Source organism: Saccopteryx bilineata, chromosome 2 (assembly GCF_036850765.1).
Source record: "Saccopteryx bilineata isolate mSacBil1 chromosome 2, mSacBil1_pri_phased_curated, whole genome shotgun sequence".
In the NCBI taxonomy this organism is placed as follows: Eukaryota; Metazoa; Chordata; class Mammalia; order Chiroptera; family Emballonuridae; genus Saccopteryx; species Saccopteryx bilineata.
In genome coordinates, this window is record NC_089491.1 from 340127230 (window position 1) to 340151638 (window position 24409).

Sequence of the window (24409 nt, forward strand, 5' to 3'; positions counted from 1 at the left end):
TATAAGACATGCCTTAATTTAGGGGCCCAAATTTTGAAAAAATATGTATTACATAAAGTTATTGAACTCAAGTTTTATTCATCATAAAATTCATACAACTCCTCATCACTGTCAAAACTCTCATTCATTAGCTTGTCCTCATCTGTGTCTGATGACGAATCACTGTCTTCAACAATGAGCGCAAAAACAAGCACGAAAAAGCAAGAAGGGCAGGTAAAAAAAATTACAACAAGACGCACCCAGTTTTTAGACCTTAAAATTTTTGAAAAAAGGTGCATCTTATACATCTTATACATGAGGAAATAAGGTAGTTTTTAAGAGTCACTCAGGAAAGCCAGAAACCCCAACATCCACTATCTAGAACAAAAGACTTTGGATAAAACATACAGAAAGTGGTTAACCATGACGAAAACAGGAAACTTTGGATAAATCATTAACACAAATACACTAAAAATGTCTATGCTTTTGATGAGCTTGACCATAAATCCTCATGGATATACAAGAGAAAAGGAACACGAAGGGACAGAGTGAGGGAAATAAAATAAAAACTGAAAAGTCAAGAACTTAAACACTGTTATTTTTAAAGCATTCAATCGTGTCCTTCACATACAATTTTACTCAATTCATGAGAGAATAAGATAGCAGAAGAGAATGCAGTGAGAATTTACTAAAATTCTTTTGGTCTATTACCTGACCCTCTGTTATTCGGCTGAAAGTTTTTTTCTGGCTGAACTGAAATGATTCATTTAAGTTAAGCTATGGAGTTGAGCCACTATCTCATCTTCAGAACTTTTCCAATGTATTTCTCTTGCCTTCTACTGCTCAGCCCAATATTTATCTGACAAAACCATATCTTTTCATCTGCTAAAGAAAATCCCACTGACTTCTTTTTTTTTTACCCCCTAATCCTGACTAGGCCTAATGACAAATAAAAATGCAGAACCTACTAGGTATAAACTTATTCCTCTGAGTTTAACAGGACTGAAGATTGCTTAACTACTTTCCAACCTTTTGGTATCAGAAGGCATAATACAGTACAGTAGAGCACGTTTAATCCCTGTTCTCAGCCTCACAATAGGACAACATCAAATAACACAAACTTAAGAAGTAAATACATGTCAAGTGCAGTCTCATTGGCATTGTAGAATCAATGCAAGGTCGCTGCACAGCCACAAAAGAAATGATCACAATTAGCTTTTCAGGGTAGACCATTCAATTCATCTTAGCAGAGCCACAGTAAATTACTTTTGGAACAAGTTAAAGGTAATTTTTAAAACTCTTATGAGAAATAGTTATTTTTCATCACTCAGATTGGTCTAGACTTAACATCCTATTAAGGCACAGGCCCTAATAGCCAGAAACATCCCCATGATTTGCTGGAAGGAATCATTTACTAATAATAATACATTGTTTTATAAATGACAGGCATTCAACTACCTGTCAACCGAGCACATGTTCCTCTTGTGAAACCTTCCACTAGTGCCTTTCTGGTAGCAAGGCACTAGTTTTCCACAGAGACAGCCCCTGAACTTACTGCATCCTCTGCCATTTACTGTTCTCAGACTGTACCTTCCCTTGCTACTCAAGTCCTCATTCTCCTTGCTGTCAGGTAAAAAGAATGGACAGTCCTAGTTTGGGGGAGGAGAAGCAAGGGTGAGGCCTCCTCACCTGCCTTTGTCACCACCACTGCCAGCCCCTGACTCCCAGCCTCATTCTTGTAACAAACTGCCCAAGGCAGAAATCAGTGACCCTGAGAATAAGCAATGAAGACAGTCAACAGTTACTAAAATCTTGGTTGGTATTGTTTTTTATGATGAATATGGTAGTCTTAAAGCCTTATGCAACAACAACAACAAAAAATAGAAAACGTAACTGTTTTTATTAAAAAAGAAAATGAACAAAAGAAGATAACTAAAGATATAATAAAGCTCAACAGGACTAAAAATAAAACATTGTAACTTTACCACATTGTGGTTTAAATGAGAAAAAGGGTATTTTCACATGTTTTTTCCATAGATTCCTATGGAAGTTGGCAATGTTTGGTTAATGCCTGGGTTACTTGATAACAGCTAAGACTAAGACCTACTTCAGTCTAAATTTTTAGGAGTAGAGAGATTTTTTTCTAACAAATTTAGAAATCTACTTCCTTCCTCTTCCATTGTTAGTGCCAATAAAACTGCTGTGCAACAAAAACGCTGTCACTTTATGTCAGTGAGAATAAGAAGTCTAATGTCCCGTTTTATCATTGATTAAAATAAACATGTTGGGAAGAGTGAGACTGTTCATGTGTTTAGAATAGAATTTTTAACTGAAACCATCAACAGGCAGAAATATGAAATACATTCTTCCACAAGAGAGATTTCTCTACCTTTTATATTTTGATAATTGTTTTCTTAAATGACGATGAAGAAATGTTCTTGCTCTTTTATGAAATTACTTAAACCATGCTTCCCTTTTGAGTTTTTCACCATTTATTTACTATTTTAATTGATTTACATGAAATATAGCACTTCACAGTGTTCTTTTTCTCATAAAGTATATTGAATAAAAGTTCTATGTAAATTTTTTAAATAAGATAAAATAAACAAAAGATCACTAAAGAGATAATAATGTTTAACAGGACTGAAAATACATCACTGTAATTTCACCACATTGTGGTTTAAATGAGAAAAACTATACTATCATCTCAAAAGATGCAGGAGAAAGATAATAAAGTTCAGTGTCATTTGGGGTAGAAAGTTGTTAGAAAACAAGAAAGTGATTTTTTAAGTGATAAAAGTCATCTACCAAACACACAGAGAAAATATTATTCATAATAAAGAAGATTCAACAGCATTTCTTTCAAGGGATAAGTTATTCATTAGCAACAAAAGTTTTCAACATAATAGTGGGGGTCTTGAACAACATAAAAAGTCAAGGAAATAAAATTGCAGTATGGGCTTTATTTATAATAATATGGTTTCCTGTCTGTTTAAAACATAAAAATCAAGCACCTGGAAGGCAATCCATCAAAGTATTAATAGTTATGAGTCATGTGATAATGACTGATATTTTTACTTTTAGTTCATATACTTCTGTTTATATTATCAAACTAAGCAAACAGTTAATGTTGATTTTCCTTTAAAAAAATATATAAAAGATTGTTCTTATTTGGCATGTGTATAACTTCAACCCAGACATTTCTCTAGGCAATTTTTCTCCCTGAATAACCTTTTTGCTTTTCTAATTCATAAATATCAAAGAACTTACATATTTTAATTTCAATTAGCAAAAAGAAAGCTGGCTATGCTTTCTTTAAAGTTGAGGAGCCTGAAATCTCTGGATTCCAACCGCACAGCAAATTAGGCTTCCCATTCCTCAATCTGAATAATGCTTTGAACTGTCTTGAAAAGTTTTAAATTATTTTGAAACAGACTCCACATGAAAGGACCTTCACAACTATAATGGCAGAAAATTGTGGCAAGAAAAAAAATACAAATTACAATGTCTGATTATGGTCTGTGTAGACTCTAAAAAGGTAATCACATTATCAAAGCATCCAATGAAGAATCATCTTAATTAGTAGGAATGTGTATCAACCAGTAAAATGAATTGAGGACTTCTGCTTTGAAATTTGCAATTACAGGATAAAGGGTCTAAAAGAAACAATCTTTTTTGCCATTCCCATAATTCTATTTCAAATCTTTCTTAAAGTACCACTCTGAATATTTTAAATACACAAATACACACACACACACATCTACCCAAATCACTACATTCTTCTGTTTATATAATCATCTTACACAGACATAGGAGTTTTCAAACAATTTACTTTCTTAGAAATATAATAATACAATAGTTTCAAGAAATGTGAAACTGAAAGACTGAAAGTAAAATTATTTTAGCTTGAATAAAAAGAAGAACAGTGTACTTCGGTAGGACTCATAAGGTAACACTTGTATAAAAATATGGAAATATATGCCAATATTATTTAGAGAGCCTATGATGTTTAAAATTGTACTGTATAAACTACATTTAACTCAGCTTTTCATAGGTAGAAACTTTTATTAACTTGGAAGCAATCTAGAGTCACAAGAATCTATCACATATTTAATGCTAGCTAGTATGCATGTATTACATTACTCATTGTTAGGTAAAGAAAAAAAAACAATTGACATATAATTTACGGGTTCTGTTTTCTCTTCCCCAAGTCCCAGCTACTATTATTTGTCTCCCTTTCTTACTAAGGACAGAACAGGGAAAAGGGTCCCAACAAAAAGGAATCTCCTGAGTTCTAAACATATATTTCAAATTGTCCCTTTCTCTACCTCCTTAGAAGTCTCACAGGTTTTTTAATTTAACTTACATAAAACAGAGTTCAGTTTTTGGTAATATTATCTTTCTTTTATTTTTTCTACCTTCTTTAATATAGTTACCCTCTCCGTAATGGCCTATGCTAGGCACCCAGATTTATTTATATTCCTTGCTCATCCTTCACAAAAAGTCACTATAAATAACTATAAATAACTCCTGAATTCATCATTCCCTTCCATCATCATGCTAGTGAACTAACCTATTATTTTGAAAATAAATAAAGAAAATGATCATTTATTATGCTTTTTAGACACAAATTGTATAGAGAAGTAACCAAATAATAGGTAAAGACAATTTCGCCTTTATAGAAAGATTTCAGTCAATAAATAAGGAAGGATAAAAATGAGAGTATCACTACTTTCAACCCTCAGTGAATCCTGGGTCTGAACATTGGTTAACAAAGACTACAGGTATTTAAAAAAAAGAGAGATAGCCAAACATAACCTGTCCTATTCTCCAGTGACCTTGAAATGAAGTAAAAAACTCGTAGAGAAATTCTATAACAGACTCCATGATCTGGCACAGGCCTGCCACTTTGGAAGAAGAAAACACTACTCACAAAATAGATTTGGGGGAATAAATATCTGAATCATCTAGATACAATTATCAACCTAGAGGAAACAAGGAAGAAAGTACATGTTAATTGATACCTCAGGGTTGCTACCAGCACAATTCAGACTCAGGGAAACTTTACAGGATAAATAGTCTGGTTTCTTCAATGTATAATGGGGTAGGGGTGGAAACTTACAGAGACTGAAGAGTCATATCAACCAATCACAACAAGTGAATTTTGTTTGGATCCTGATTCAAACAAATAGAGCCTAAGAAAACAAAAAGTGTTTGCACGACAATTGGAAATGTGAGAGCTGAGTAGATATTTAGTGATATTCAGGTGCTACCTTTGTAATATTTTTAGAGATGATGGTTTGATTGTATTCATAAAAGCAAGTCTTGTGTGTATAAAACACATTGAAAATATTTACAGATAAAATAATACAATGCCGTAAATTTTCTTCAAAATAGTAAAAGGAAGGATGTCATTGGTGGGGAAAGACATAAGGTAGTCCATGGGTTAATAATTATAGAAGCTAAGTGATGATGGTACATGAGGGTTCAATATGTTATTTCATTTTTGTTTATATTGAACTTTTCCCAGAACAATCACTAAAGAGCATACTTTACTAATTCCCCAGTGACTTTGACCTTGCAATAAAGTCAAAACTCCCAAATAAATTCTATAGTGCACTCTGGCCCGGGCCTGCCTCTTCAGTATAACAGATCACTCTTATTTTTCCCCTACACTTACAGTGTATGAACTAATAGTTCCCATGGAGGACTATGATCTTTCATACTTCCAAATGTATATAAATGTCCCTTTTCCCAGAATGCCAAGTCCCAGTCTTCCTCTCCTGACAAAACTCATTCATTCTCATCCCCAACTCCAGGTGTCAGGCTCTCTGCTGTGTACCTGAAAAGGATACACTGGAGTGATGGAAGCCTACCATGGACCACTCCCAGCTGGCACTCTATGCATCCTTTGAGGCTGACCCACTTAGACTCTGTCAGTGGTCCCCTTGTCTTCTAGCCTCTGGTGAGACTTCCCCAGAGGGAAGCACCAGCTGAAGGTCTGAAGGAAAAGAAAAGTGATACCACTGTATTTCTGTCCTTGGCTCCCTTCCTGCCAGGTTGGCACAGCTTGGCTGCTTCCGCTTAGCAAGTACTACTCCTGTTGGGTGGTCCTGGCCAAATAGTTCTCTTTCTGTTACAGATGACTTCTTATTTGACTTTGCACCTGCAGCTCAGGAATATAATGCCATCCATTGTTGCTTCTTGGAAATCTAATGCACAATTTGTAGAGTCACTCCATTAAACCCTCCTCTAAATGCCCAAGTCTGCCTTCTCTTTCCTGTTCAGACACTAAACAATTGTAAGCGAAAACAACCCCAACCCTAAAATACTATAGAAAGAACTAGGCACAGATATGGATTGAAAAGTTATAGAAGATGAAGAGTAAACAATGCTTCAGAGAGATAGCATGTGCAATGGCCCTGTGGTAGGAAAGAAGTAGGGATGTTCAGAGCTGCACTTCAGAGACTCCTTGAGGAAGAAAGCAAAGACGGCAGTAGGAAAGGCTGGAGAATCAGAGATAGTCTTGCAGGGCCAAGTAAAGATTTAGATTTTGATCCTGAGAGCAATGGAGAAGTGTCTAATATTCACCCCACCCTTCCAAACCTAGGCAAGCAATCACCTTCTCCAACATAGTTATTCCCTGACAGCTTCCTACTACATAGTTGGGACTAGGAAGCTCTGACACATGGTATACATTCAATAAATGTTCACTGAACCAGTGAATAAATGAATGTGTAAAACACACATGGTCTTTTTTGGTTACCCCCAAGAATTCTTCCTCTCACATGACTTTCTTGAACTTATTCCTATTTGCTTTGGATCGAGTCTTCTTTTACAATTAACATAAAGATCTTGAGAGGGAAAATGTGCATGGGCCACAATCCAGAAAATTAGATCAATCCCTGACCTATTTTTTGCCCTTAACAACATTTCATGCTAAAGATGGTAGATGGTTAACAAACAACATCACTGTCTCAGGAGATTGACATTGTTGCCACAGTCACAATAGGCTGCTCTGTTAAATCTCAGTATTTTGAGGTGACTGGAATCTATGAGATGAGTTAAAAAGAGGGTTCTTCTGGTTTGTTTAGAACAAGAAATACAACTTTCTTGCTTTCAGCATAAGATACAGCACCAACCAAGTGCTAAGCAACAGTTGCAAGCAGATGTTTTCTTTTATTTTGCTTCTTAAACTAATAGTGTGGTCTGGTTGACACCAGATATGATAAGCATAATTTTAATTGGTTTCCTCATCGTTCAATAAGCTGAACAACATGCCAAAACCTGTTTAAACTTACACTTACATGATATCATTTTTATTTTTTATGCAGGTCAACAAAATGAAAATACAAGGTGATTACAATATTGCAGAAACAGAATATTTATTAATGTCGCAAAAATGATGCCATTCTATATTCCAGAATATTGTGATCATGGAGAGGCCCATCTTATGCTTAAAAAGACAAATTGAAGAGAAATGCAAATGGACACTTTCTTTTTCCCTTAAAAACATCAATTGGCAAGGTTTTTCATCAGGCCGGGACATGTCTGTGGCATAATGCTTTTTAATTAACACGAACACTTCGCATTTAATTCTAGTAGGAAATTAATCAGGAAAAATTAACAAGTAACATTTAGTTTTGAAGCTCAAACAAACGTGCATCAATTTTCTTAAGTGTCATAAAGAATTCATTTTCATTTTTGTTTTCTACCAGCAACTCTATATTGTATAAAGTTTCTAAATTGATAAGGCAGGAGAGAAAAATGATACCAAAGTCCTGTGAAATGAAAAAATTCTCACTGTGGCTGAAACGCATTTTATTTTAATAGTGGTATTGCTCACCAGAGAGGCCATGGTGAATCCAATGACTTCAATATAACCATCATCATGACGCTGAGGTTCAAAATCATGGTGATCCCCAGGGTTCCCCCAGGGCATCGTGCCGGCACAGTATCTGCAAGGTAAAATGCAGAACAGAATTAAGTGTATTCCATTCCTCCCATGATCATCATTAGGGATTAATGCAGAGTTAGATCCAATGCTTGCTTCCTGTAAGAACAGCTTTCTGTTCTTGGTGCACATCCAGAGGAAAACAAAATGGACGTCACTGTCTCCAAGATATCATTCTATAAAAATGAGCCACGATTTTACAACAAAAGCATTCCATGGTGCCCAACTCTCTCCTAATTTGTTATTTATCAACACTTACCACCCTGTGGTTCACATGTCTGCTTTCTATGGCGTGCCATGAGTTATCAGTGGTTGCTTTCAGAGTTGGGTCTTGCAACATGCGCACGCAAGCCAGTAGAAAAAGGAAGGACAACTGAGGTAGGTAAGCAGTTGATATTATATACATAACTAAGAGAATAAGCACCCACAGCAGAAGGGAAAGGTAATTGAAGATGGAAGAAAGAGTGAAGAAGGGATGGGAAAAAAAGATATAATATTTGAAACAGAAGAGGAAATATAGAAAATTGGACAAAGTAGAGAAAAAGGAATCCAGAGGGAGGAAGGGAAAGGAGCAAGATGAAAAAGAGATACATAAAGAAAAGAGGAGGAGCCCTGGCCAGGTAGCTCAGTTGGTAGAGCATCATCCTGAGATGCCCTCTTGTGGGTTTGATCCCCTATCAGGGCACGTACAAGAATCAACCAATGAATGCATAAATAAATGGAACAACAAATTGATGTTTTTCTCTCTCTCCCTCTCTCTCTCTCTAAAAAAAAAAAAATCAATCAAATAAAAAAAGAGGAAGAAAATTAATGTTTCTTGAGAATCTAGGTCTTCTGGTTATACCACTAAAATGCAAGTACCTCTGGACTAGGATTGTAAGGAACTCTACTGAAGACTGACTGACAAAAGTAGTCAGAAGACTAGAATATGGTTTCCTAGGCATAGATTTACATACAATTCTCATTTTAATTAAATTCAGTCTAAATAGAACTTATTTACAGATTCTGTGTCTGAGTTGCCTGGTTTGCAAAATGACAAAGGTTCTCATATCCATCCCTTCCAAAATCTTGGTTTGGGAGCCAAAATTCTAATTTTATGCTACTGAGATAATGTGCTTATTTTGAGACAAGTTCATCTTAAATACCCCTTTCTCCCGAGGTATATAATAACACCAAAGACAGTTAACAAACAGGCTAAAAATCCTACTGTAATTGATCCCATTGTTTCAAAGCAATCATGTGGCAATGATTTGGAGTGAATTCCATACTAAAAGCGGGCTGGATGGTTTCCTAATAGCTTTCGGGAAACTGAGGACAGGAATTTATTCAAGCCTACCATTCCTGTGGGGTGGAAAACAGTAATTTGAGAATTAAAATATTCCAGTCCAGAGGGCTGCCTGGAATTCTTTAGGATGGAAAAGTATAGACCATACATGCCATATCATGTAAAAAAAAAATTCCCCCCAAAAAACAAAATACCTACCGCAGAGAAGACTAAACAAACCAAAAAGGAGAACAAAATTATCAGACCTGGAAAATTTTAATAAACCATTGAGATAACTGATTTTCATTGTTCATACCTGGAAATTTTCTATAATGAAAACGAATAAAACTCAAGTTAAACAGAGTCAAATCAGGGCAAAAAATATGAACAGTGCTTACCTGGGTATATTTAAAAATACTATACACTGGAACTTTAGTTCCTGAATCTTTGGGGTGAGATCTGTTCCATCACACTGAAACAATCAAAGCAGAAAAAGCAAAGGTTTTGGAACAGTCACATGTTTTAAAAAACGATCAGAGACAACTGGGTTGACAATAGTATATACCACAGTCTTCCTCTTTCCCCATTACTATGATGGAAAATTTATTTTGATTACAGCTTTACCAAACTCAGGAACTATCATCATTCTTGACCTTAGATTATTATTAGATATTCAGGCTTGTAGTATCAACATTAAAAAATTTAGAGATGCTTAAAATACTAAAAAGAATGATGTCTCAAGTTGAAGCAGTAGGCATCTGATTCAAACATTAGTCATGAATATAATGATTTGTTTTGTTTGGGTTTTGAGATTAATTTTGACAATGTTAAACATAATATTTTGAAAACTGGGAGGAATATATACTACAAGCTTTTCAAAATCTATTATAAATTAGTGTTTTCTTCATTAGGGATTTGCTCTTATAAAGTTAATCAGTTACAGATTGTGACTGACCTTCTGAGATTACCTGGTCTACTAGAGTCTGGACTTGACCCTGGTTGTCAAGGGCCTCAGGCCTGATTGATCTCAAACCTTTGTGTGTGGCTTTCCTCATCTTTAGTGCTTTTCTTAAGAATATCCCTGAGTGCCTGGCCTGTGGTGGCATAGTGGATAGAGTGTTGACCTGGAATGCTGAGGTTGCAGGTTTGAGACCCTGGGCTTGCCCAGTCAAGGCACATATGAGAAGCAAATTTATGCTTCCCATTCCCCCCCTCATCCTTTCTCTCTGTCTCTAAAATTAATAAATAAAATCTTAAAAAGAGGCCCTGGCCGGTTGGCTCAGTGGTAGAGCATCGGCCTGGCGTGCAGGAGTCCTGGGTTCGATTCCTGGCCAGGACACACAGGAGAGGCACCCATCTGCTTCTCCACCCCTCCCCCTCTCCTTCCTCTCTGTCTCTCTCTTCCTCTCTCGCAGCCAAGACTCCATTGGAGCAAAGATGGCCCGGGCGCTGAGGATGGCTCCGTGGCCTCTGCCTCAGGCGCTAGAGTGGCTCTGGTTGCAACAGAGCGACGCCCCAGATAGGCAGAACATCGCTCCCTGGTGGGCGTGCCGGGTGGATCCTGGTCAGGCGCATGCGGGAGTCTGTCTGACTGCCTCCCCGTTTCCAGCTTCAGAAAAATACAAAAAAAAAAATCTTAAAAAGAAAGAGTATCTCTGACTAATCAAAGGAAAAGCTTTGGATTCCTTTTGGCATTTACTATTGGTGACAAAGTCAAAAGAAGAAAACTCTAGTCACAACTATGTCAAAGGTATAAAGGCTGATTTTCCATTTGCTCTCTTCATACCCTCATCACAAAACTGCCGCACTGCCTTCTCTTATGGAGGGGGCGGTAAAACATGCCACGCTCCGCGCCAACTTTTAAAGATTTTTCTAGGAGTTTCGATCTAAGATGTCTCCTTTTCCCAGCTGATCTGAATACAGCCTAATTCTCATGAGCATTCACAAAGTTGTTTCCAGGAAACCTTCTAGTCCAAAATAAAGTATTTTAAAGTGTTATTTGTATAGGAATTATATTCTAGACATTGATTGAAAGAGTGTTTACAATACTTCCAGGTACTAAGCAAACATGAAGTCTTCCTATTTATTTAAGGACTTGAAGAAATGAGTTGCTAGATGACTGTGCCAACAAATTAAAAAATGGAGGCATCTTAAACTATTAACAGTGAACGTTGTAAACAGCCAAAACATTAAAAAATAAATAAAATAAAATAGAATGCGAGACAATAGCATGCAAAGTAGCATTGTTGCTTTACAGAAAAAATAACTAATTAACATTATTGTATTTAAAACAAATAATTTTTTCATTTTTAACTGTTTTTTTCCTGGGAAACATGTCAGTGACTCTGGGAAGTCATCGCATTATATGTGGATTGGGCACCTTACCATGTACAGGGCTTTACACAGTTTTCTAGCATGTGACTGCATTTCAACTTTATAACTCTTTAGAATAATCATCCACTGTTCCTTACATCACATACATAGGAAAATATCTACATGCAAAATATGTTCCTGTGTGCAAGCTCACATGCTGATATCAAGAGAGCAAGAAGAAAGAACAGAAATAAGAGCAAATCATATTGTATGTAGGAATGTGGTATTGTCTTTTCTTTCTATGGTCTGGTATTTCTACACACATTTTACATTTATGTGATAGAGCATTATCTATTACCTCAGAAACACTGACTTTACGCTTGGCGAAGATAAGGAGCTCTGTTGTAATTGGTACATCTAACTGCTCTAGCTAACCTTCCATCCTTTTTAGCTCACACTCAAGAAAAAATACAGTGATGTCACTGTGGAAATAGCCTCGTGCCCCTGTGTGTTACGGTACAATGGTCAGCTGTCACTTTAAAGACATGTCTTGGTATGCCTCTTTTAAGTGAAGAAAGTAAGATTTCTCTGTCCCCTCTGGTCACATATTTATTCTTTCTCTACCCCAGAATAAATTCCTGCCTTGTTACCTTCCCATCCCTTCTTCCCCATCTCTATATTTTCCCTTTCTTTTTTCCTTCACTTACACAAGTATGTGCAAAGTCATGCTCGTTCCTTCTTTTAATTTGGTTACTCTAAGAAAACATTTCTCTTTTTCTGAATAACTATAACCTATTTTAAAATATAGCTCTTAGAGAAAAGATAACTTCCCCTCTCCCATGGCGCCAAGCAGTGTGTGTCTAAAACCTGGGTTAGAGACACAGGAAGAAACAGCACACACACAAAAAAATTAAAATTAAAAGAAAAACTCCATCCAGTGATGAAGAATCATCATGACTAGGACAGAGAGTGACTAACCAGAAAATAATAAAACTGAAGAAGCACTTTACTAAAATGAAAATCCCTCAGACAATCCCGGGAGACCTTTGTTTGGTGAGCACCTATTTTTACTTCAAGACCCCGTGCTCAGCATCATTTCTTTATTGAAGGTTTCTCTGACCCCACCATGATTAGTTTTCATTTCTCCCTTTGTGCCACCACCATATTATAGATGTGGTTGAATGAAAGCATTTATTATGTTGCTCTCAATGATTGAACTGTGAGTTTATTCAGGAGTGAAACTAGCCATCTTATCTACCTTCATCCCCAGCAACTAAGACAGTGCCTGACACATAGTTAAATGCTCCTAAACGTTGGTTGAATGAGTGCCATAACATGATCCTGAAGCTCAATGCAGTCCTCTGATTGATCTGAGCATATACACTGGTATTTGGGGTTCATTTTCTGTAGCATACATATTCATGTTCAAATGAAATGAGTCAACACATTCAATACTTACAACAACTTTAACATGTTTGGATAGATCTCTAGAGCTTCTCTGTAGGAAATCAGAAAAAGCTGCCTATACCACAAGAAAATAAAGAAAAAAATCTTAATTACATGGTTATGCCAAATCTTTTGCTTCTGTATTATTTAGTTCCTAATGATGCTAAATTATGCAAAAACAAAGTTTCCTGAATCCACAATAAAGTAGTGCAGTGGCTATCAAATTGAAATTTTTGTTTTCAAACTGTAACCTATAATAAACTGTCAGATCACAGCAGGAGAGTAAAAAGTAGATAATTCCAAGGGTCAGTTTGAAGATTTATTTTGACTGTCTTTCCTGACTTTTCTACTGCTCCTGAGAGTCTTAGGGACTGCCCCTGAGAATGTCTTGTTTTTCCCTCTTTTATTTCCAGTACCTCTATTCAGTGGTATAAATTTAAACCAGCTTTACTTGTAATATCAATATCTTGGAGATATTTTTTTCCCTTTCTGGCCATTCACCTCCAAAGATGTCCCTCAGCAGTAGGAGAAAGAAAAATTCCCCTTTAATCTCATATACGCTTCCATGAAAAATATCCCATGCTCCACCAAGTTCTCATCCAAACACTGATGCCTAGGTATCCCTGTAAAAACTATGTTCTTACCTAAGACTTTCCATACATTTTTCAGTCTACCTAATTTCCCCATTCTCTAGGTTGGCTTTGATGTTTGTTTTCCACATTACTCATTGGATATTATCCCCTCCGTACAACTTGAAGCCTCAGGGCTCTCAAGTTCCAAGATGATAAACACCGGCTCTCTTTTTGCCAAATAACTTAAGACATACATCCTTCCTTTTCTTCTTAAACCAAAATATTAAACATTAACCATGCGCCGACCTACGTGTAAACATCTGAGATGTGTATAGAATTATTTGTAGTATAGTTAAAGCATCTCTACTACCAACAGGGAAGTAGCATTAAATAATACGGAACAGTTTCAAAATTAAATAGGTACTTACCCCTGCATAGAACATTTTATTTCGAAAACGACTGTTGAATTTCTCTGGATTTGCTTCTGTGAAAGGTAAAGGGGAGTTTTGTTATGGAGACCCCATGAAAGGTAGTGACTAGCACCTCTACTTCCTCCCTCAACACAGATCCAACTGACTCATCAGCTTCACTACCGTCTTCCCCTTAGTTACATGCAGTTGTCATTGTCACTGTCCAACTCTACAAAATGTAGCCACAAACTGGCAGCGTCAGCATCAGCTGGGAGATTGTTAAAAATGCAAATTATCAGGATCTACAGCAGATAAATGAAATTCAGAGTGTTTGGGGTGGGGGGTCTGGGTAATCTGTAGTTTAGCGAGCTCTCCACATGATTCCTATGCACAGTAAAAGTTGAGACACTCTAGACTTTATTCAGAATAGAGGGTTGGCAAGGACACAGGACAAGGGAGATACAGGGAAGGGGAAGGCGGAGGAGTGATTATTTGCTTTGACTTCCACAGATCATAGCTTCCATAAAAGAGAATTAGCTTTCACATGTTGCAAAGAACTCCTAACCACCATCGGCACTCTTATATTTGTAACAGGCCTTGAAGAATAAGTTATTAATTTGGTGGAAATATATAAATATAAATACATATATATGCAGATCACCCACTGAATAGGCACAGGTCATGTGACAACAGAGGCTGTAGCTGAAAAATGTTTTAATTTTGAGCTTGCTCCTATATGTTATAGATGTTGAGGGACACAAAAAGATTTTAAAAGAATGTACATCAGAGAAGTGTCATATGAATTCAAGGGATTTGTACAATATCGAAGCGATACATTATTTCCTTACATTCTTTCGAATAAAATGCCAAGGGAACCCACTGCCGATGTTTCTGCCTTCTGCTATTTCATTCGGTATGCTAATTAATCCCTTCATAGAGCTAGGTCTTTCGTAAGTCATTTCTCACTAGATGGCGAAGCACCTGAAACGCTAAGTCTTAACCTTATTATTGAATGGCAAATTCCAAACGTTGTCTCGATGAAGAAAAGCAGCAAAGAGTTCACTCATTAAGACCAGCTTGAATAAAAGCTGCCAAATCTCAGGACATGATTCTGGACAATTAACTCATAGATTATTTTTCATGATTTTTTTTTTAGTGCATTAATTCTTTTATTTTATTTTATAATTTTATTTTTTTTAATGGGGTGACATCAATAAATCAGGATACATATATTCAAAGATAACAAGTCCAGGTTATCTTGTCGTTCAATTATGTTGCATACCCACCACCCAAAGTCAGATTGTCCTCTGTCACCTTCTATCTTGTTTTCTTTGTGCCCCTCCCCACCCCCTATCCCTCTCCCATTCCCCCTTCCCCCCCGTAACCACCACACTCTTATCAATGTCTCTTAGTTTCACTATTATGTCCCACCTACGTATGGAATAATACAGTTCCTGTTTTTTTCTGATTTACTTATTTCACTTCGTATCATGTTATCAAGATCCCACCATTTTGCTGTAAATGTTCCGATGTCATCATTTCTTATGGCTGAGTAGTATTCCATAGTGTATATGTGCCACATCTTCTTTATCCAGTCATCTATTGATGGGCTTTTTGGTTGTTTCCATGTCCTGGCCTCTGTGAACAATGCTGCAATAAACATGGGGCTGCATGTGTCTTTACGTATCAATGTTTCTGAGTTTTGGGGATATATACCCAGTAGAGGGATTGCTGGGTCATAAGGTAGTTCTATTTTCAGTTTTTTGAGGAACCACCATACTTTCTTCCATAATGGTTGTACTACTTTACATTCCCACCAACAGTGTATGAGGGTTCCTTTTTCTCCACAGCCTCTCCAACATTTGCTATTACCTGACTTGCTAATAACAGCTAATCGAACAGGTGTGAGGTGGTATCTCATTGCCGTTTTGATTTGCATTTCTCTAATAGCTAAAGAAGATGAGCATCTTTTCATATATCTGTTGGCCATTTGTATTTCTTCCTGGGAGAAGTGTCTATTCATATCCTCTTCCCATTTTTTTATCGGATTGTTTGTTTGTTTGTTGTTGAGTTTTATGAGTTCTTTGTATATTTTGGATATTAGGCCCTTATCTGAGCTGTTGTTTGAAAATATCATTTCCCATTTAGTTGGCTTTCTGTTTATTTTGTTATCAGTTTCTCTTGCTGAGCAAAAACTTCTTAGTCTGATGTAGTCCCATTCATTAATTTTTGCCTTCACTTCTCTTGCCATTGGAGTCAAATTCATAAAATGCTCTTTAAAACCCAGGTCCATGAGTTGAGTACCTATGTCTTCTTCTATGTACTTAATTGTTTCAGGTCTTATGTTTAGATCTTTGATCCATTTTGAGTTAATTTTAGTACAGGGGGACAAACTGTAGTCCAGTTTCATTCTTTTGCATGTGGCTTTCCAGTTTTCCCAGCACCATTTATTGAAGAGGCTTTCTTTTCTCCATTGTGTGTTGTTGGCCCCTTTATCAAAAATTATTTGACTATATATATGTGGTTTTATTTCTGGGTTTTCTATTCTGTTCCATTGGTCTGAGTGTCTATTTTTCTGCCAATACCATGCTGTTTTGATTGTCGTGGCCCTATAATAGAGTTTGAAGTCAGGTATTGTTATGCCCCCAGCTTCATTCTTTTTCTTTAGGATTGCTTTGGCTATTCGGGGTTTTTTATAGTTCCATATAAATCTGATGATTTTTTGCTCTATTTCTTTAAAAAATGTCATTGGAAGTTTGATGGGAATTGCATTAAATTTGTATATTGCTTTGGGTAATATAGCCATCTTGATTATATTTATTCTTCCTAGCCAAGAACAAGGTATATTCTTCCATCTCATTATATCTTTTTCGATTTCCCTTAACAATGGTTTATAGTTTTCATTATATAAGTCCTTTACATTCTTTGTTATGTTTATTCCTAAGTATTTTATTTTTTTTGTTGCAATCGTGAAGGGGATTATTCTTTTGAGTTCCTTCTCAGTTGTTTCATTGTTGGCATATAGAAAGGCTATTGACTTCTGTATGTTAATTTTGTATCCTGCGACCTTACTGTATTGGCTTATTGTTTCTAGTAGTCTTTTTGTGGATTCTTTGGGGTTTTCGATGTATAGGATCATATCATCTGCAAAAAGTGATACCTTTACTTCTTCTTTTCCGATATGGATGCCTTTTATTTCTTTGTCTTGTCTGATTGCTCTGGCTAGAACCTCTAGTACCACATTAAATAGGAGTGGAGAGAGTGGACAACCCTGTCTTGTTCCTGATTTAAGGGGGAAAGCCTTCAGTTTAGTGCCATTTAATATGATGTTAGCTGATGGTTTATCATATATGGCCTTTATCATGTTGAGATATTTTCCTTCTATACCCATTTTGTTGAGAGTCTTAAAGATAAAATTGTTTTGTATTTTATCAAAAGCCTTTTCTGCGTCTATTGATAAGATCATGTGGTTTTTGTTCTTTGTTTTGTTGATATGGTGTATTACGTTAACCGTTTTACGTATGTTGAACCATCCTTGAGATTCTGGGATGAATCCCACTTGATCATGATGTATTATTTTTTTAATATGTTGTTGTATTCGATTTGCTAGTATTTTGTTTAGTATTTTAGCATCTGTATTCATTAGAGATATTGGTCTGTAGTTTTCTTTTTGTGTGCCATCCTTGCCTGGTTTTGGTATGAGGGTTATGTTGGCCTCATAAAATGTGTTTGGAAGTATTGCTTCTTCTTCAATTTTTTGGAAGAGTTTGAGTAGAATAGGAACCAAGTCTTCTTTGAATGTTTGATAAAATTCGCTGGTACAGCCGTCAGGGCCTGGACTTTTATTTTTGGGGAGGTTTTTAATGGTTTTTTCTATTTCTTCTCTACTGATAGGTCTGTTTAGGCTTTCTGCTTCTTCTTGACTCAGTCTAGGAAGGTTGTATTTTTCTAGGAATTTATCCATTTCTTCTAGGTTGTTGAATTTAGTGGCATAAAGTTTTTCATAGTATTCTACAATAATTCTTTGTATATCTACGGTGTCCGTGGTGATTTCTCCTCTTTCATTTTGGATTTTGTTTATATGAGTTCTTTCTCTTTTTTCCTTGGTAAGTCTTGCCAAGGGTTTGTCAATTTTGTTGATCTTTTCAAAGAACCAGCTCCTTGTTCCAATGATTTTTTCTATAGTTTTTCTGTTCTCTAATTCATTTATTTCTGCTCTGATTTTTATTATCTCCTTTCTTCGGCTGCTTTTGGGTTGTCTTTGTTCTTCTTTTTCTAGTTCCTTAAGGTGGGAAGTTAAGTGGTTCACTTGGGCTCTCTCTTGTTTGTTCATATATGCCTGAAGCGATATGAACTTCCCTCTTATCACTGCTTTTGCTGCATCCCATAGATTCTGATATGTCGTATTGTCATTTTCATTAGTCTGTATATATCTTTTGATCTCTGCACTTATTTCTTCTTTGACCCATTCATTTTTTAAAAGTATGTTGTTTAGTTTCCACATTTTTGTGGGATTTTTTTTCTCTTTTTTGCAGTTGAATTCTAGTTTCAAGGCTTTATGATCAGAAAATATGCTTGGTACAACTTCAATTTTTCTGAATTTGCTGATGTTGTTTTTGTGGCCCACCATATGGTCAATTCTTGAGAATGATCCATGTACACTGGAGAAAAATGTATACTCAGTCACTTTGGGATGAAATGTCCTGTAGATGTCTATCATATCCAGGTGCTCTAGTGTTTTGTTTAAGGCCACTATGTCTTTGTTGATTCTCTGTTTGGATGACCGATCTAGAGCCGTCAGCGGTGTATTGAGGTCTCCAAGTATGATTGTATTTTTGTCAGTTTTTGTTTTAAGATCAATAAGTAGCTGTCTTATATATTTTGGTGCTCCTTGGTTTGGTGCATATATATTAAGAATTGTTATGTCTTCTTGATTCAGTGTCCCCTTAGCCATTATGAAATGGCCATTTTTGTCTCTGAGTACTTTTCCTGTCTTGTAGTCAGCATTATCCGATATGAGTATTGCTACACCTGCTTTTTTTTTTGGATGTTATTTGCTTGGAGTATTGTTTTCCAGCCTTTCACTTTGAATTTGTTTTTATCCTTGTTACTTAGATGAGTTTCCTGTAGGCAGCATACAGTTGGATTTTCTTTTTTAATCCATTCTGCTACTCTGTGCCTTTTTATTGGTGAGTTTAATCCGTTTACATTTAGTGTAATTATTGATACTTGTGAGTTCCCTATTGCTATTTTATATCTTGCTTTCTGTTAGTTTTGTGTCTTGTTTGATCCTTCTCTTTCGTTTTTCTATCTTTTGTTTTTATTTGGTTGTATTCCATACATCTTTCCTCTGTTGCTATCTTTTTTATCTCATGTGCTTCTGTGGTGGTTTTTTCAATGGTGGTTACCTTTGAGTAATGAAAAGGGTCCCTACCCTGTTCATTGTAGCAAACTATTTTGTGAGTACTTTTGTACTCCATCGTCCTTTGCTACTGTTAATCTCCATCTTCTCCCCCTCTTTCTTTTTGTTGTTGTCACAGTTTAAATTTGGTTTTATTGTGTTCTTCTTGGAGCTTTTACTTGTGGCTCTGTTTTTTTTTTGTTCTTTGTATCTGATTGGAGAACCCCCTTGAGTAATTCCTGGAGTGGGGGTTTTCTGATGATAAATTCCCTCATCTTTTCTGTATCTGTGAATGTTTTTATTTCTCCTTCGTATTTGAAGGATAGCTTTGATGGGTATAGTATTCGTGGCTGAAAGTTCCTCTCTTTCAGGACTTTAAATATTGGGGTCCACTCTCTTCTAGCTTGTAGAGTTTCTGCTGAGAAATCTGATGATAATCTAATGGGCCTTCCTTTATATGTTGTATTCTTCTTTTCCCTGGCTGCCTTGAGAATTTTTTCTTTGCTGTTGGTTGGTTTCAATTTCATTATGATATGCCTTGGAGTAGGTTTGTTGGGGTTAAGAAAACTTGGAGTTCTGCTTGCTTCTTGAACTTGAGGCTTTAGTTCTTTCCACAGGCTTGGGAAGTTCTCATCTATTATTTGTTTGAGTATGTTCTCCATTCCATTTTCTCTCTCTTCTCCCTCTGATATACCTATTATTCTTATGTTATTCTTTTTGATGGAGTCAGATAATTCTTGTAGGGCTATCTCATTATTTTTAATTTTTGAGTCTCTTTCTTCTTCTCTCTGTTGTGCCTCAAGTTGCTTGTCTTCTATTTCACTAATCCTCTCTTCTATCTGACCTGTTCTATTAGCTAAGCTTGTTACTTCGTTTTTCAGCTCGTGAATTGAGTTTTTCATCTCTGTTTGATTTGTTTTTATAGTTTCAATTTCCTTGGACATATATTCTTTGTGTTCATTGAGTTGTTTTCTGAGCTCCCTAAATTGCCTTTCTGTGTTTTCTTGTATATCTCGGAGGATTTTTAGGATTTCTATCTTGAATTCTCTGTCATTTAGCTCCAAGGTTTCCAATATATTAAATTTTTTCTCCATAGATTTTTCCTCATCTAGCTGTGTTACCTCTTTCTTTTGTATCCATGATATTCGATTTTCTCTTCCTTAATGGCATCTGAGGGTGGTTTTGTTGATAGTATTAATGAGATTTAATAAAGAATAAAAAGTTAAAAAAATAAAAAAAATAAAAAATCGAAGAGTTTTTTTTAAAAAAAATTAATAATGAAATAAAGAAAAATAAAATAAAATAAAAATTTTTAAAAAAAGGAAATTATTCCCCCCTCCTTTTTTCCTCTCCTCTCCTCTCCCCTCTTTCTTGAGAAAATCTTGTGGTGGACTGTGAATTATAACAAACAATGCCTGTGATGGAGGGCCTGAATTGGGGAAAAGTAATAAAGGGGCAAAAAGAAAAAAAAAAGAAAAAAAAAAAGAAAAAAAAAGAAAAAAGAAAAAAAAAGAGCGTATGGACCCACAAAAAGCAAATAAGGAAAAAATTTGGGTCAAGAATAAAATGATTTGCTTTTAGGTGTTGGTTGTCTAAGAGTTATGATGAGAGGAATAAGAGGAAAACGGAAAAATGGGGGGACAAATTAAAAAATTACTATTGTATTTAGTGGAACAAGAACTAGATAATATGGAGAGCCAGGGATGGGAGCACTGCTAGTGAGTTAAAAAGGTGAAGTAAAACCCCCCCAAAATGCCACAAACATAGGTTTGAGTCCCAGATAAGATAATTTGTTTGTTATTGAGGTTTGAATGAGAGGAGATGTAAAGGAGAAAGGAAGAAACTAATATAGAGGGAGAAAAGAAAGAGAAAGAGAGAAAAAAAGAGGGCACCACTAAAAGAAGAAAAAAGAAAGGAGAGAGAGAGAGAGAGTTAAGGGTTTTGGAGTGCAACCCTCATAGAGAGAAAGGAAGAGAAGAGAAAAGATAATGGGAGATGTAACACTTATGGGTAGTGTAGTTCAAGGAGAGGAGAGAGTAAGACTGGTAGAGAGTTAATTGGCCAAATTGGAGGAGGAAAAAAAAGTCTCAAGAATGAAGATAAGAGAAACAAACAAACAAATATAATAAAATGGGATAGGTTATAAAGTCTGCAGATTATTCTTGATTTTGAGAGGTTATCTTCTTGCTTTTTCTTTTCTCTCCCTCTTCCTGGTCGGTGACTCTGTACCCCGGGTTCTGCCCCTTTGGCACGCTCAGGTAGAGGTTTGCAGTTGATAAGTCTCTATGGCAATGTCATGTATTGTGCTTTAGTCTCGTTGGCAGTCGAAGCTCATTAGCATTTATAGGCTCCGATAGTGAGAGAGTCCGTGTTCCTGGAGCCTTTCTCCTAGTCTTTCCTTCCTCAATTAGTAGCCTGATAATCCAGCTATGGGGTTGCTGCTGCCTCTGCCTGGATAGTAAGAGGCTCAAAGAGCTGGCAACTCCCCACTCTATTTCCACTCAGCACAGGGCTCTGGGTAAGGCTCAGTCAGTCAGAGCTGCTAGCATAATCAGGCGGGCTTTCCGCCCACTCAAAGACCTCTGGCTCTGCCACTCTGTCCGGTAACACAAGCAGGCGCCCACTTCCAGGGCACTTGGAGGAAACTCTCATTCACTGTCTGCGACCAGGATATCCGGCCAGCAGTCTCACGCTCTGAGTGAAACCCCCAACCGCAGGGAAAAGTTGCAGCGTTGGAATTGAGTCTCGCTCCGTCCCCGTGCGCGGCTTTTGCAAGGCGCTGGGGCGGCTCGAGATTCCGCTTTGGCCCACACAAAGGCCCCTGACTCTGCCCCTCTGTGCGATAACACGGGCGCGCACTGCCGAGGCACTCAGAGGAACTGCTCACTTCTTATCTGTGCGCGCAAACCAGGATATGAGGCCGGCCGCGTTTCCCTCTGAGTGAAACACCCTCCAGCACGGAAAATCTCCACCGTTGGAATTAGTTCTCACTCCCTCCCATGCGTGGCTTTCCCAGGGTGCTGGGGCTGCCCAGAGACTCTGCCCTCGGCCCACAGAAAGGCCTCTGACCCTGCCTCTCCGTGGGGCAACACGGGCACCCACTCTCGGGGCCTAGGAAGAAATTCTCGCCCACTAACTGCACACCGACCAGGAGACCGGGTAAAATGGCCGCTCCGCTTGTCTTTCTTTGTTTGGGTTTGGCGCGAGTGTTAGCTTGTATTGCCCGGGTTGCCACAGGATCAGATTTTCCTCGGCTTGGATCTCCATGCCACAGCCTGGTTTGGCCATTTGTGCCGCGGCGGCCTGGATCTATTCACCCCCTTTGCCCACCTCAGTTTCTATATTCACAGTTACCAGAGAAAGCCACCCTGTTTAGGTTAGTGAGGAAGGCGGAGCATTTCTTACTCCCTATTTCCTTCGGGGTTTGGTTATATATTTAGCCAATTTTTCACTCAATCATACCTTTGGGTGTATTGCGAAGCATCTGGAAGCTCCAAGTATAGGTTTTTCTGTTTCTGGTTGAAGATCTTGTTGAGTTTTGGGGGAGATTTATCGGTATCGCTTCCTACCCCGCCATTACTCTGACGTCATCATCCGATTTTTTGACAATAAAATATTAGCATAAGATACAGAAACTGGGTTGTGATTTGCAAACATAAAAAAGGGGGGCAGCAGTATTTTTATAGATTGGTTTTGGACAGTTATCTTCATCTATTCCAAGTCCCTGTATTCCAAACCTCTCCTTAACCATTCACTCTCTTCTACCAAAGTAAGTACTGTAACCCTAGAAATAAAATAGTACAAAAGGTAAAAGGCTAATTTATAGGTTATAGTAGACAAAAAGAAAATAAAAATGACACCAAGTCCTCTTCCTCCGTGATCCCCATTGTGGGCCCCAGAGCTGACCATTTTTTCCTGTCTGGACCGTCTACAGGATATATTTGGCTGCTGAATGTCATGTTCTTTTTCACCTCTTTGGACCCACATTTGTCTGGGTACCATTTTCAGTTGTGTTCATTCTTGCTTCCCGGAATCAGAAGCCAAGTGAGAATTTTTGTTGCTGCACATTTTGTCGTAGGTACATAGGTCCTAATTTTAACCAAATTCAGATCCAGCTATTGAGCCAGCTATAATGAGAAATGGACGACCACCACAGTTCTGGCACAGAACTTTCTCAGGGCTCTGATGCCCAAAGCTATTAAATGAATCATATACCAATGATTAACATTTGCTTTTTTTTTTTTTTTTTTTTTTTTTTTTGCATTTTTCTGAAGCTGGAAACGGGGAGAGACAGTCAGACAGACTCCCGCATGCGCCCGACCGGGATCTACCCGGCATGCCCACCATGGGGCAACGCTCTGCCCACCAGGGGGCGATGCTCTGCCCATCCTGGGCGTCGCCATGTTGTGACCAGAGCCATTCTAGTGTCTGGGACAGAGGCCACAGAGCCATCCCCAGCGCCCGGGCCATCTTTGCTCCAATGGAGCTTGGCTGCGGGAGGGGAAGAGAGAGACAGAGAGGAAGGCGCGGCGGAGGGGTGGAGAAGCAAATGGGCGCTTCTCCTGTGTGCCCTGGCCGGGAATCGAACCCGGGTCCTCCGCACGCTAGGCCGACGCTCTACCGCTGAGCCAACCGGCCAGGGCTTTTTTTTTTTTTTTTTATAATGTATGGTTTGGAAAATAACCCACGTCTTCATGGGGTTTTCCTATAATCCTTGAAAAACTGAAAACAGTGGGTTTTTTCCTTAAAGGGAAGTTTTCTTCTCTTTCTCAAGAGATGAAAATGTTCTGTAAAACCCAAGAAAGACTAGAATTAAGAAATAAATTGAGATTTTGGTGATTTCACTCACATAGTTGGTGAAAATGGTCACCTCAGGTGTAATTTAACTGGATAAAAGTTGATTCAGTAATTCTAAAAAATAGAGCTCTATCAAGATACTAACATTCAGAGAGGTGAATCTATCCAGCTTCCCTTTCCGCCAAGTCACTATGACTTCCTGTTCTACCTCCCACCTTAGCTTTTAAGGGTTCACATGACTGCATTGTGCCCACTTAGATAATCAAGCATTAT

The 24409-nt window shown here is 37.4% G+C and overlaps 1 protein-coding gene across 1 annotated transcript in view; it reads right to left on the reverse strand.

Moving 5' to 3' along the window:
- DGKI (diacylglycerol kinase iota) overlaps positions 1–24409 on the reverse strand; it is a 387457-nt gene that overhangs the window by 156062 nt on the left and 206986 nt on the right. The window contains 4 exon segments of the mRNA XM_066262376.1: positions 7826–7937; positions 9596–9669; positions 12970–13032; positions 13957–14012. Coding sequence (XP_066118473.1) covers positions 7826–7937; positions 9596–9669; positions 12970–13032; positions 13957–14012 — 305 coding nt within the window.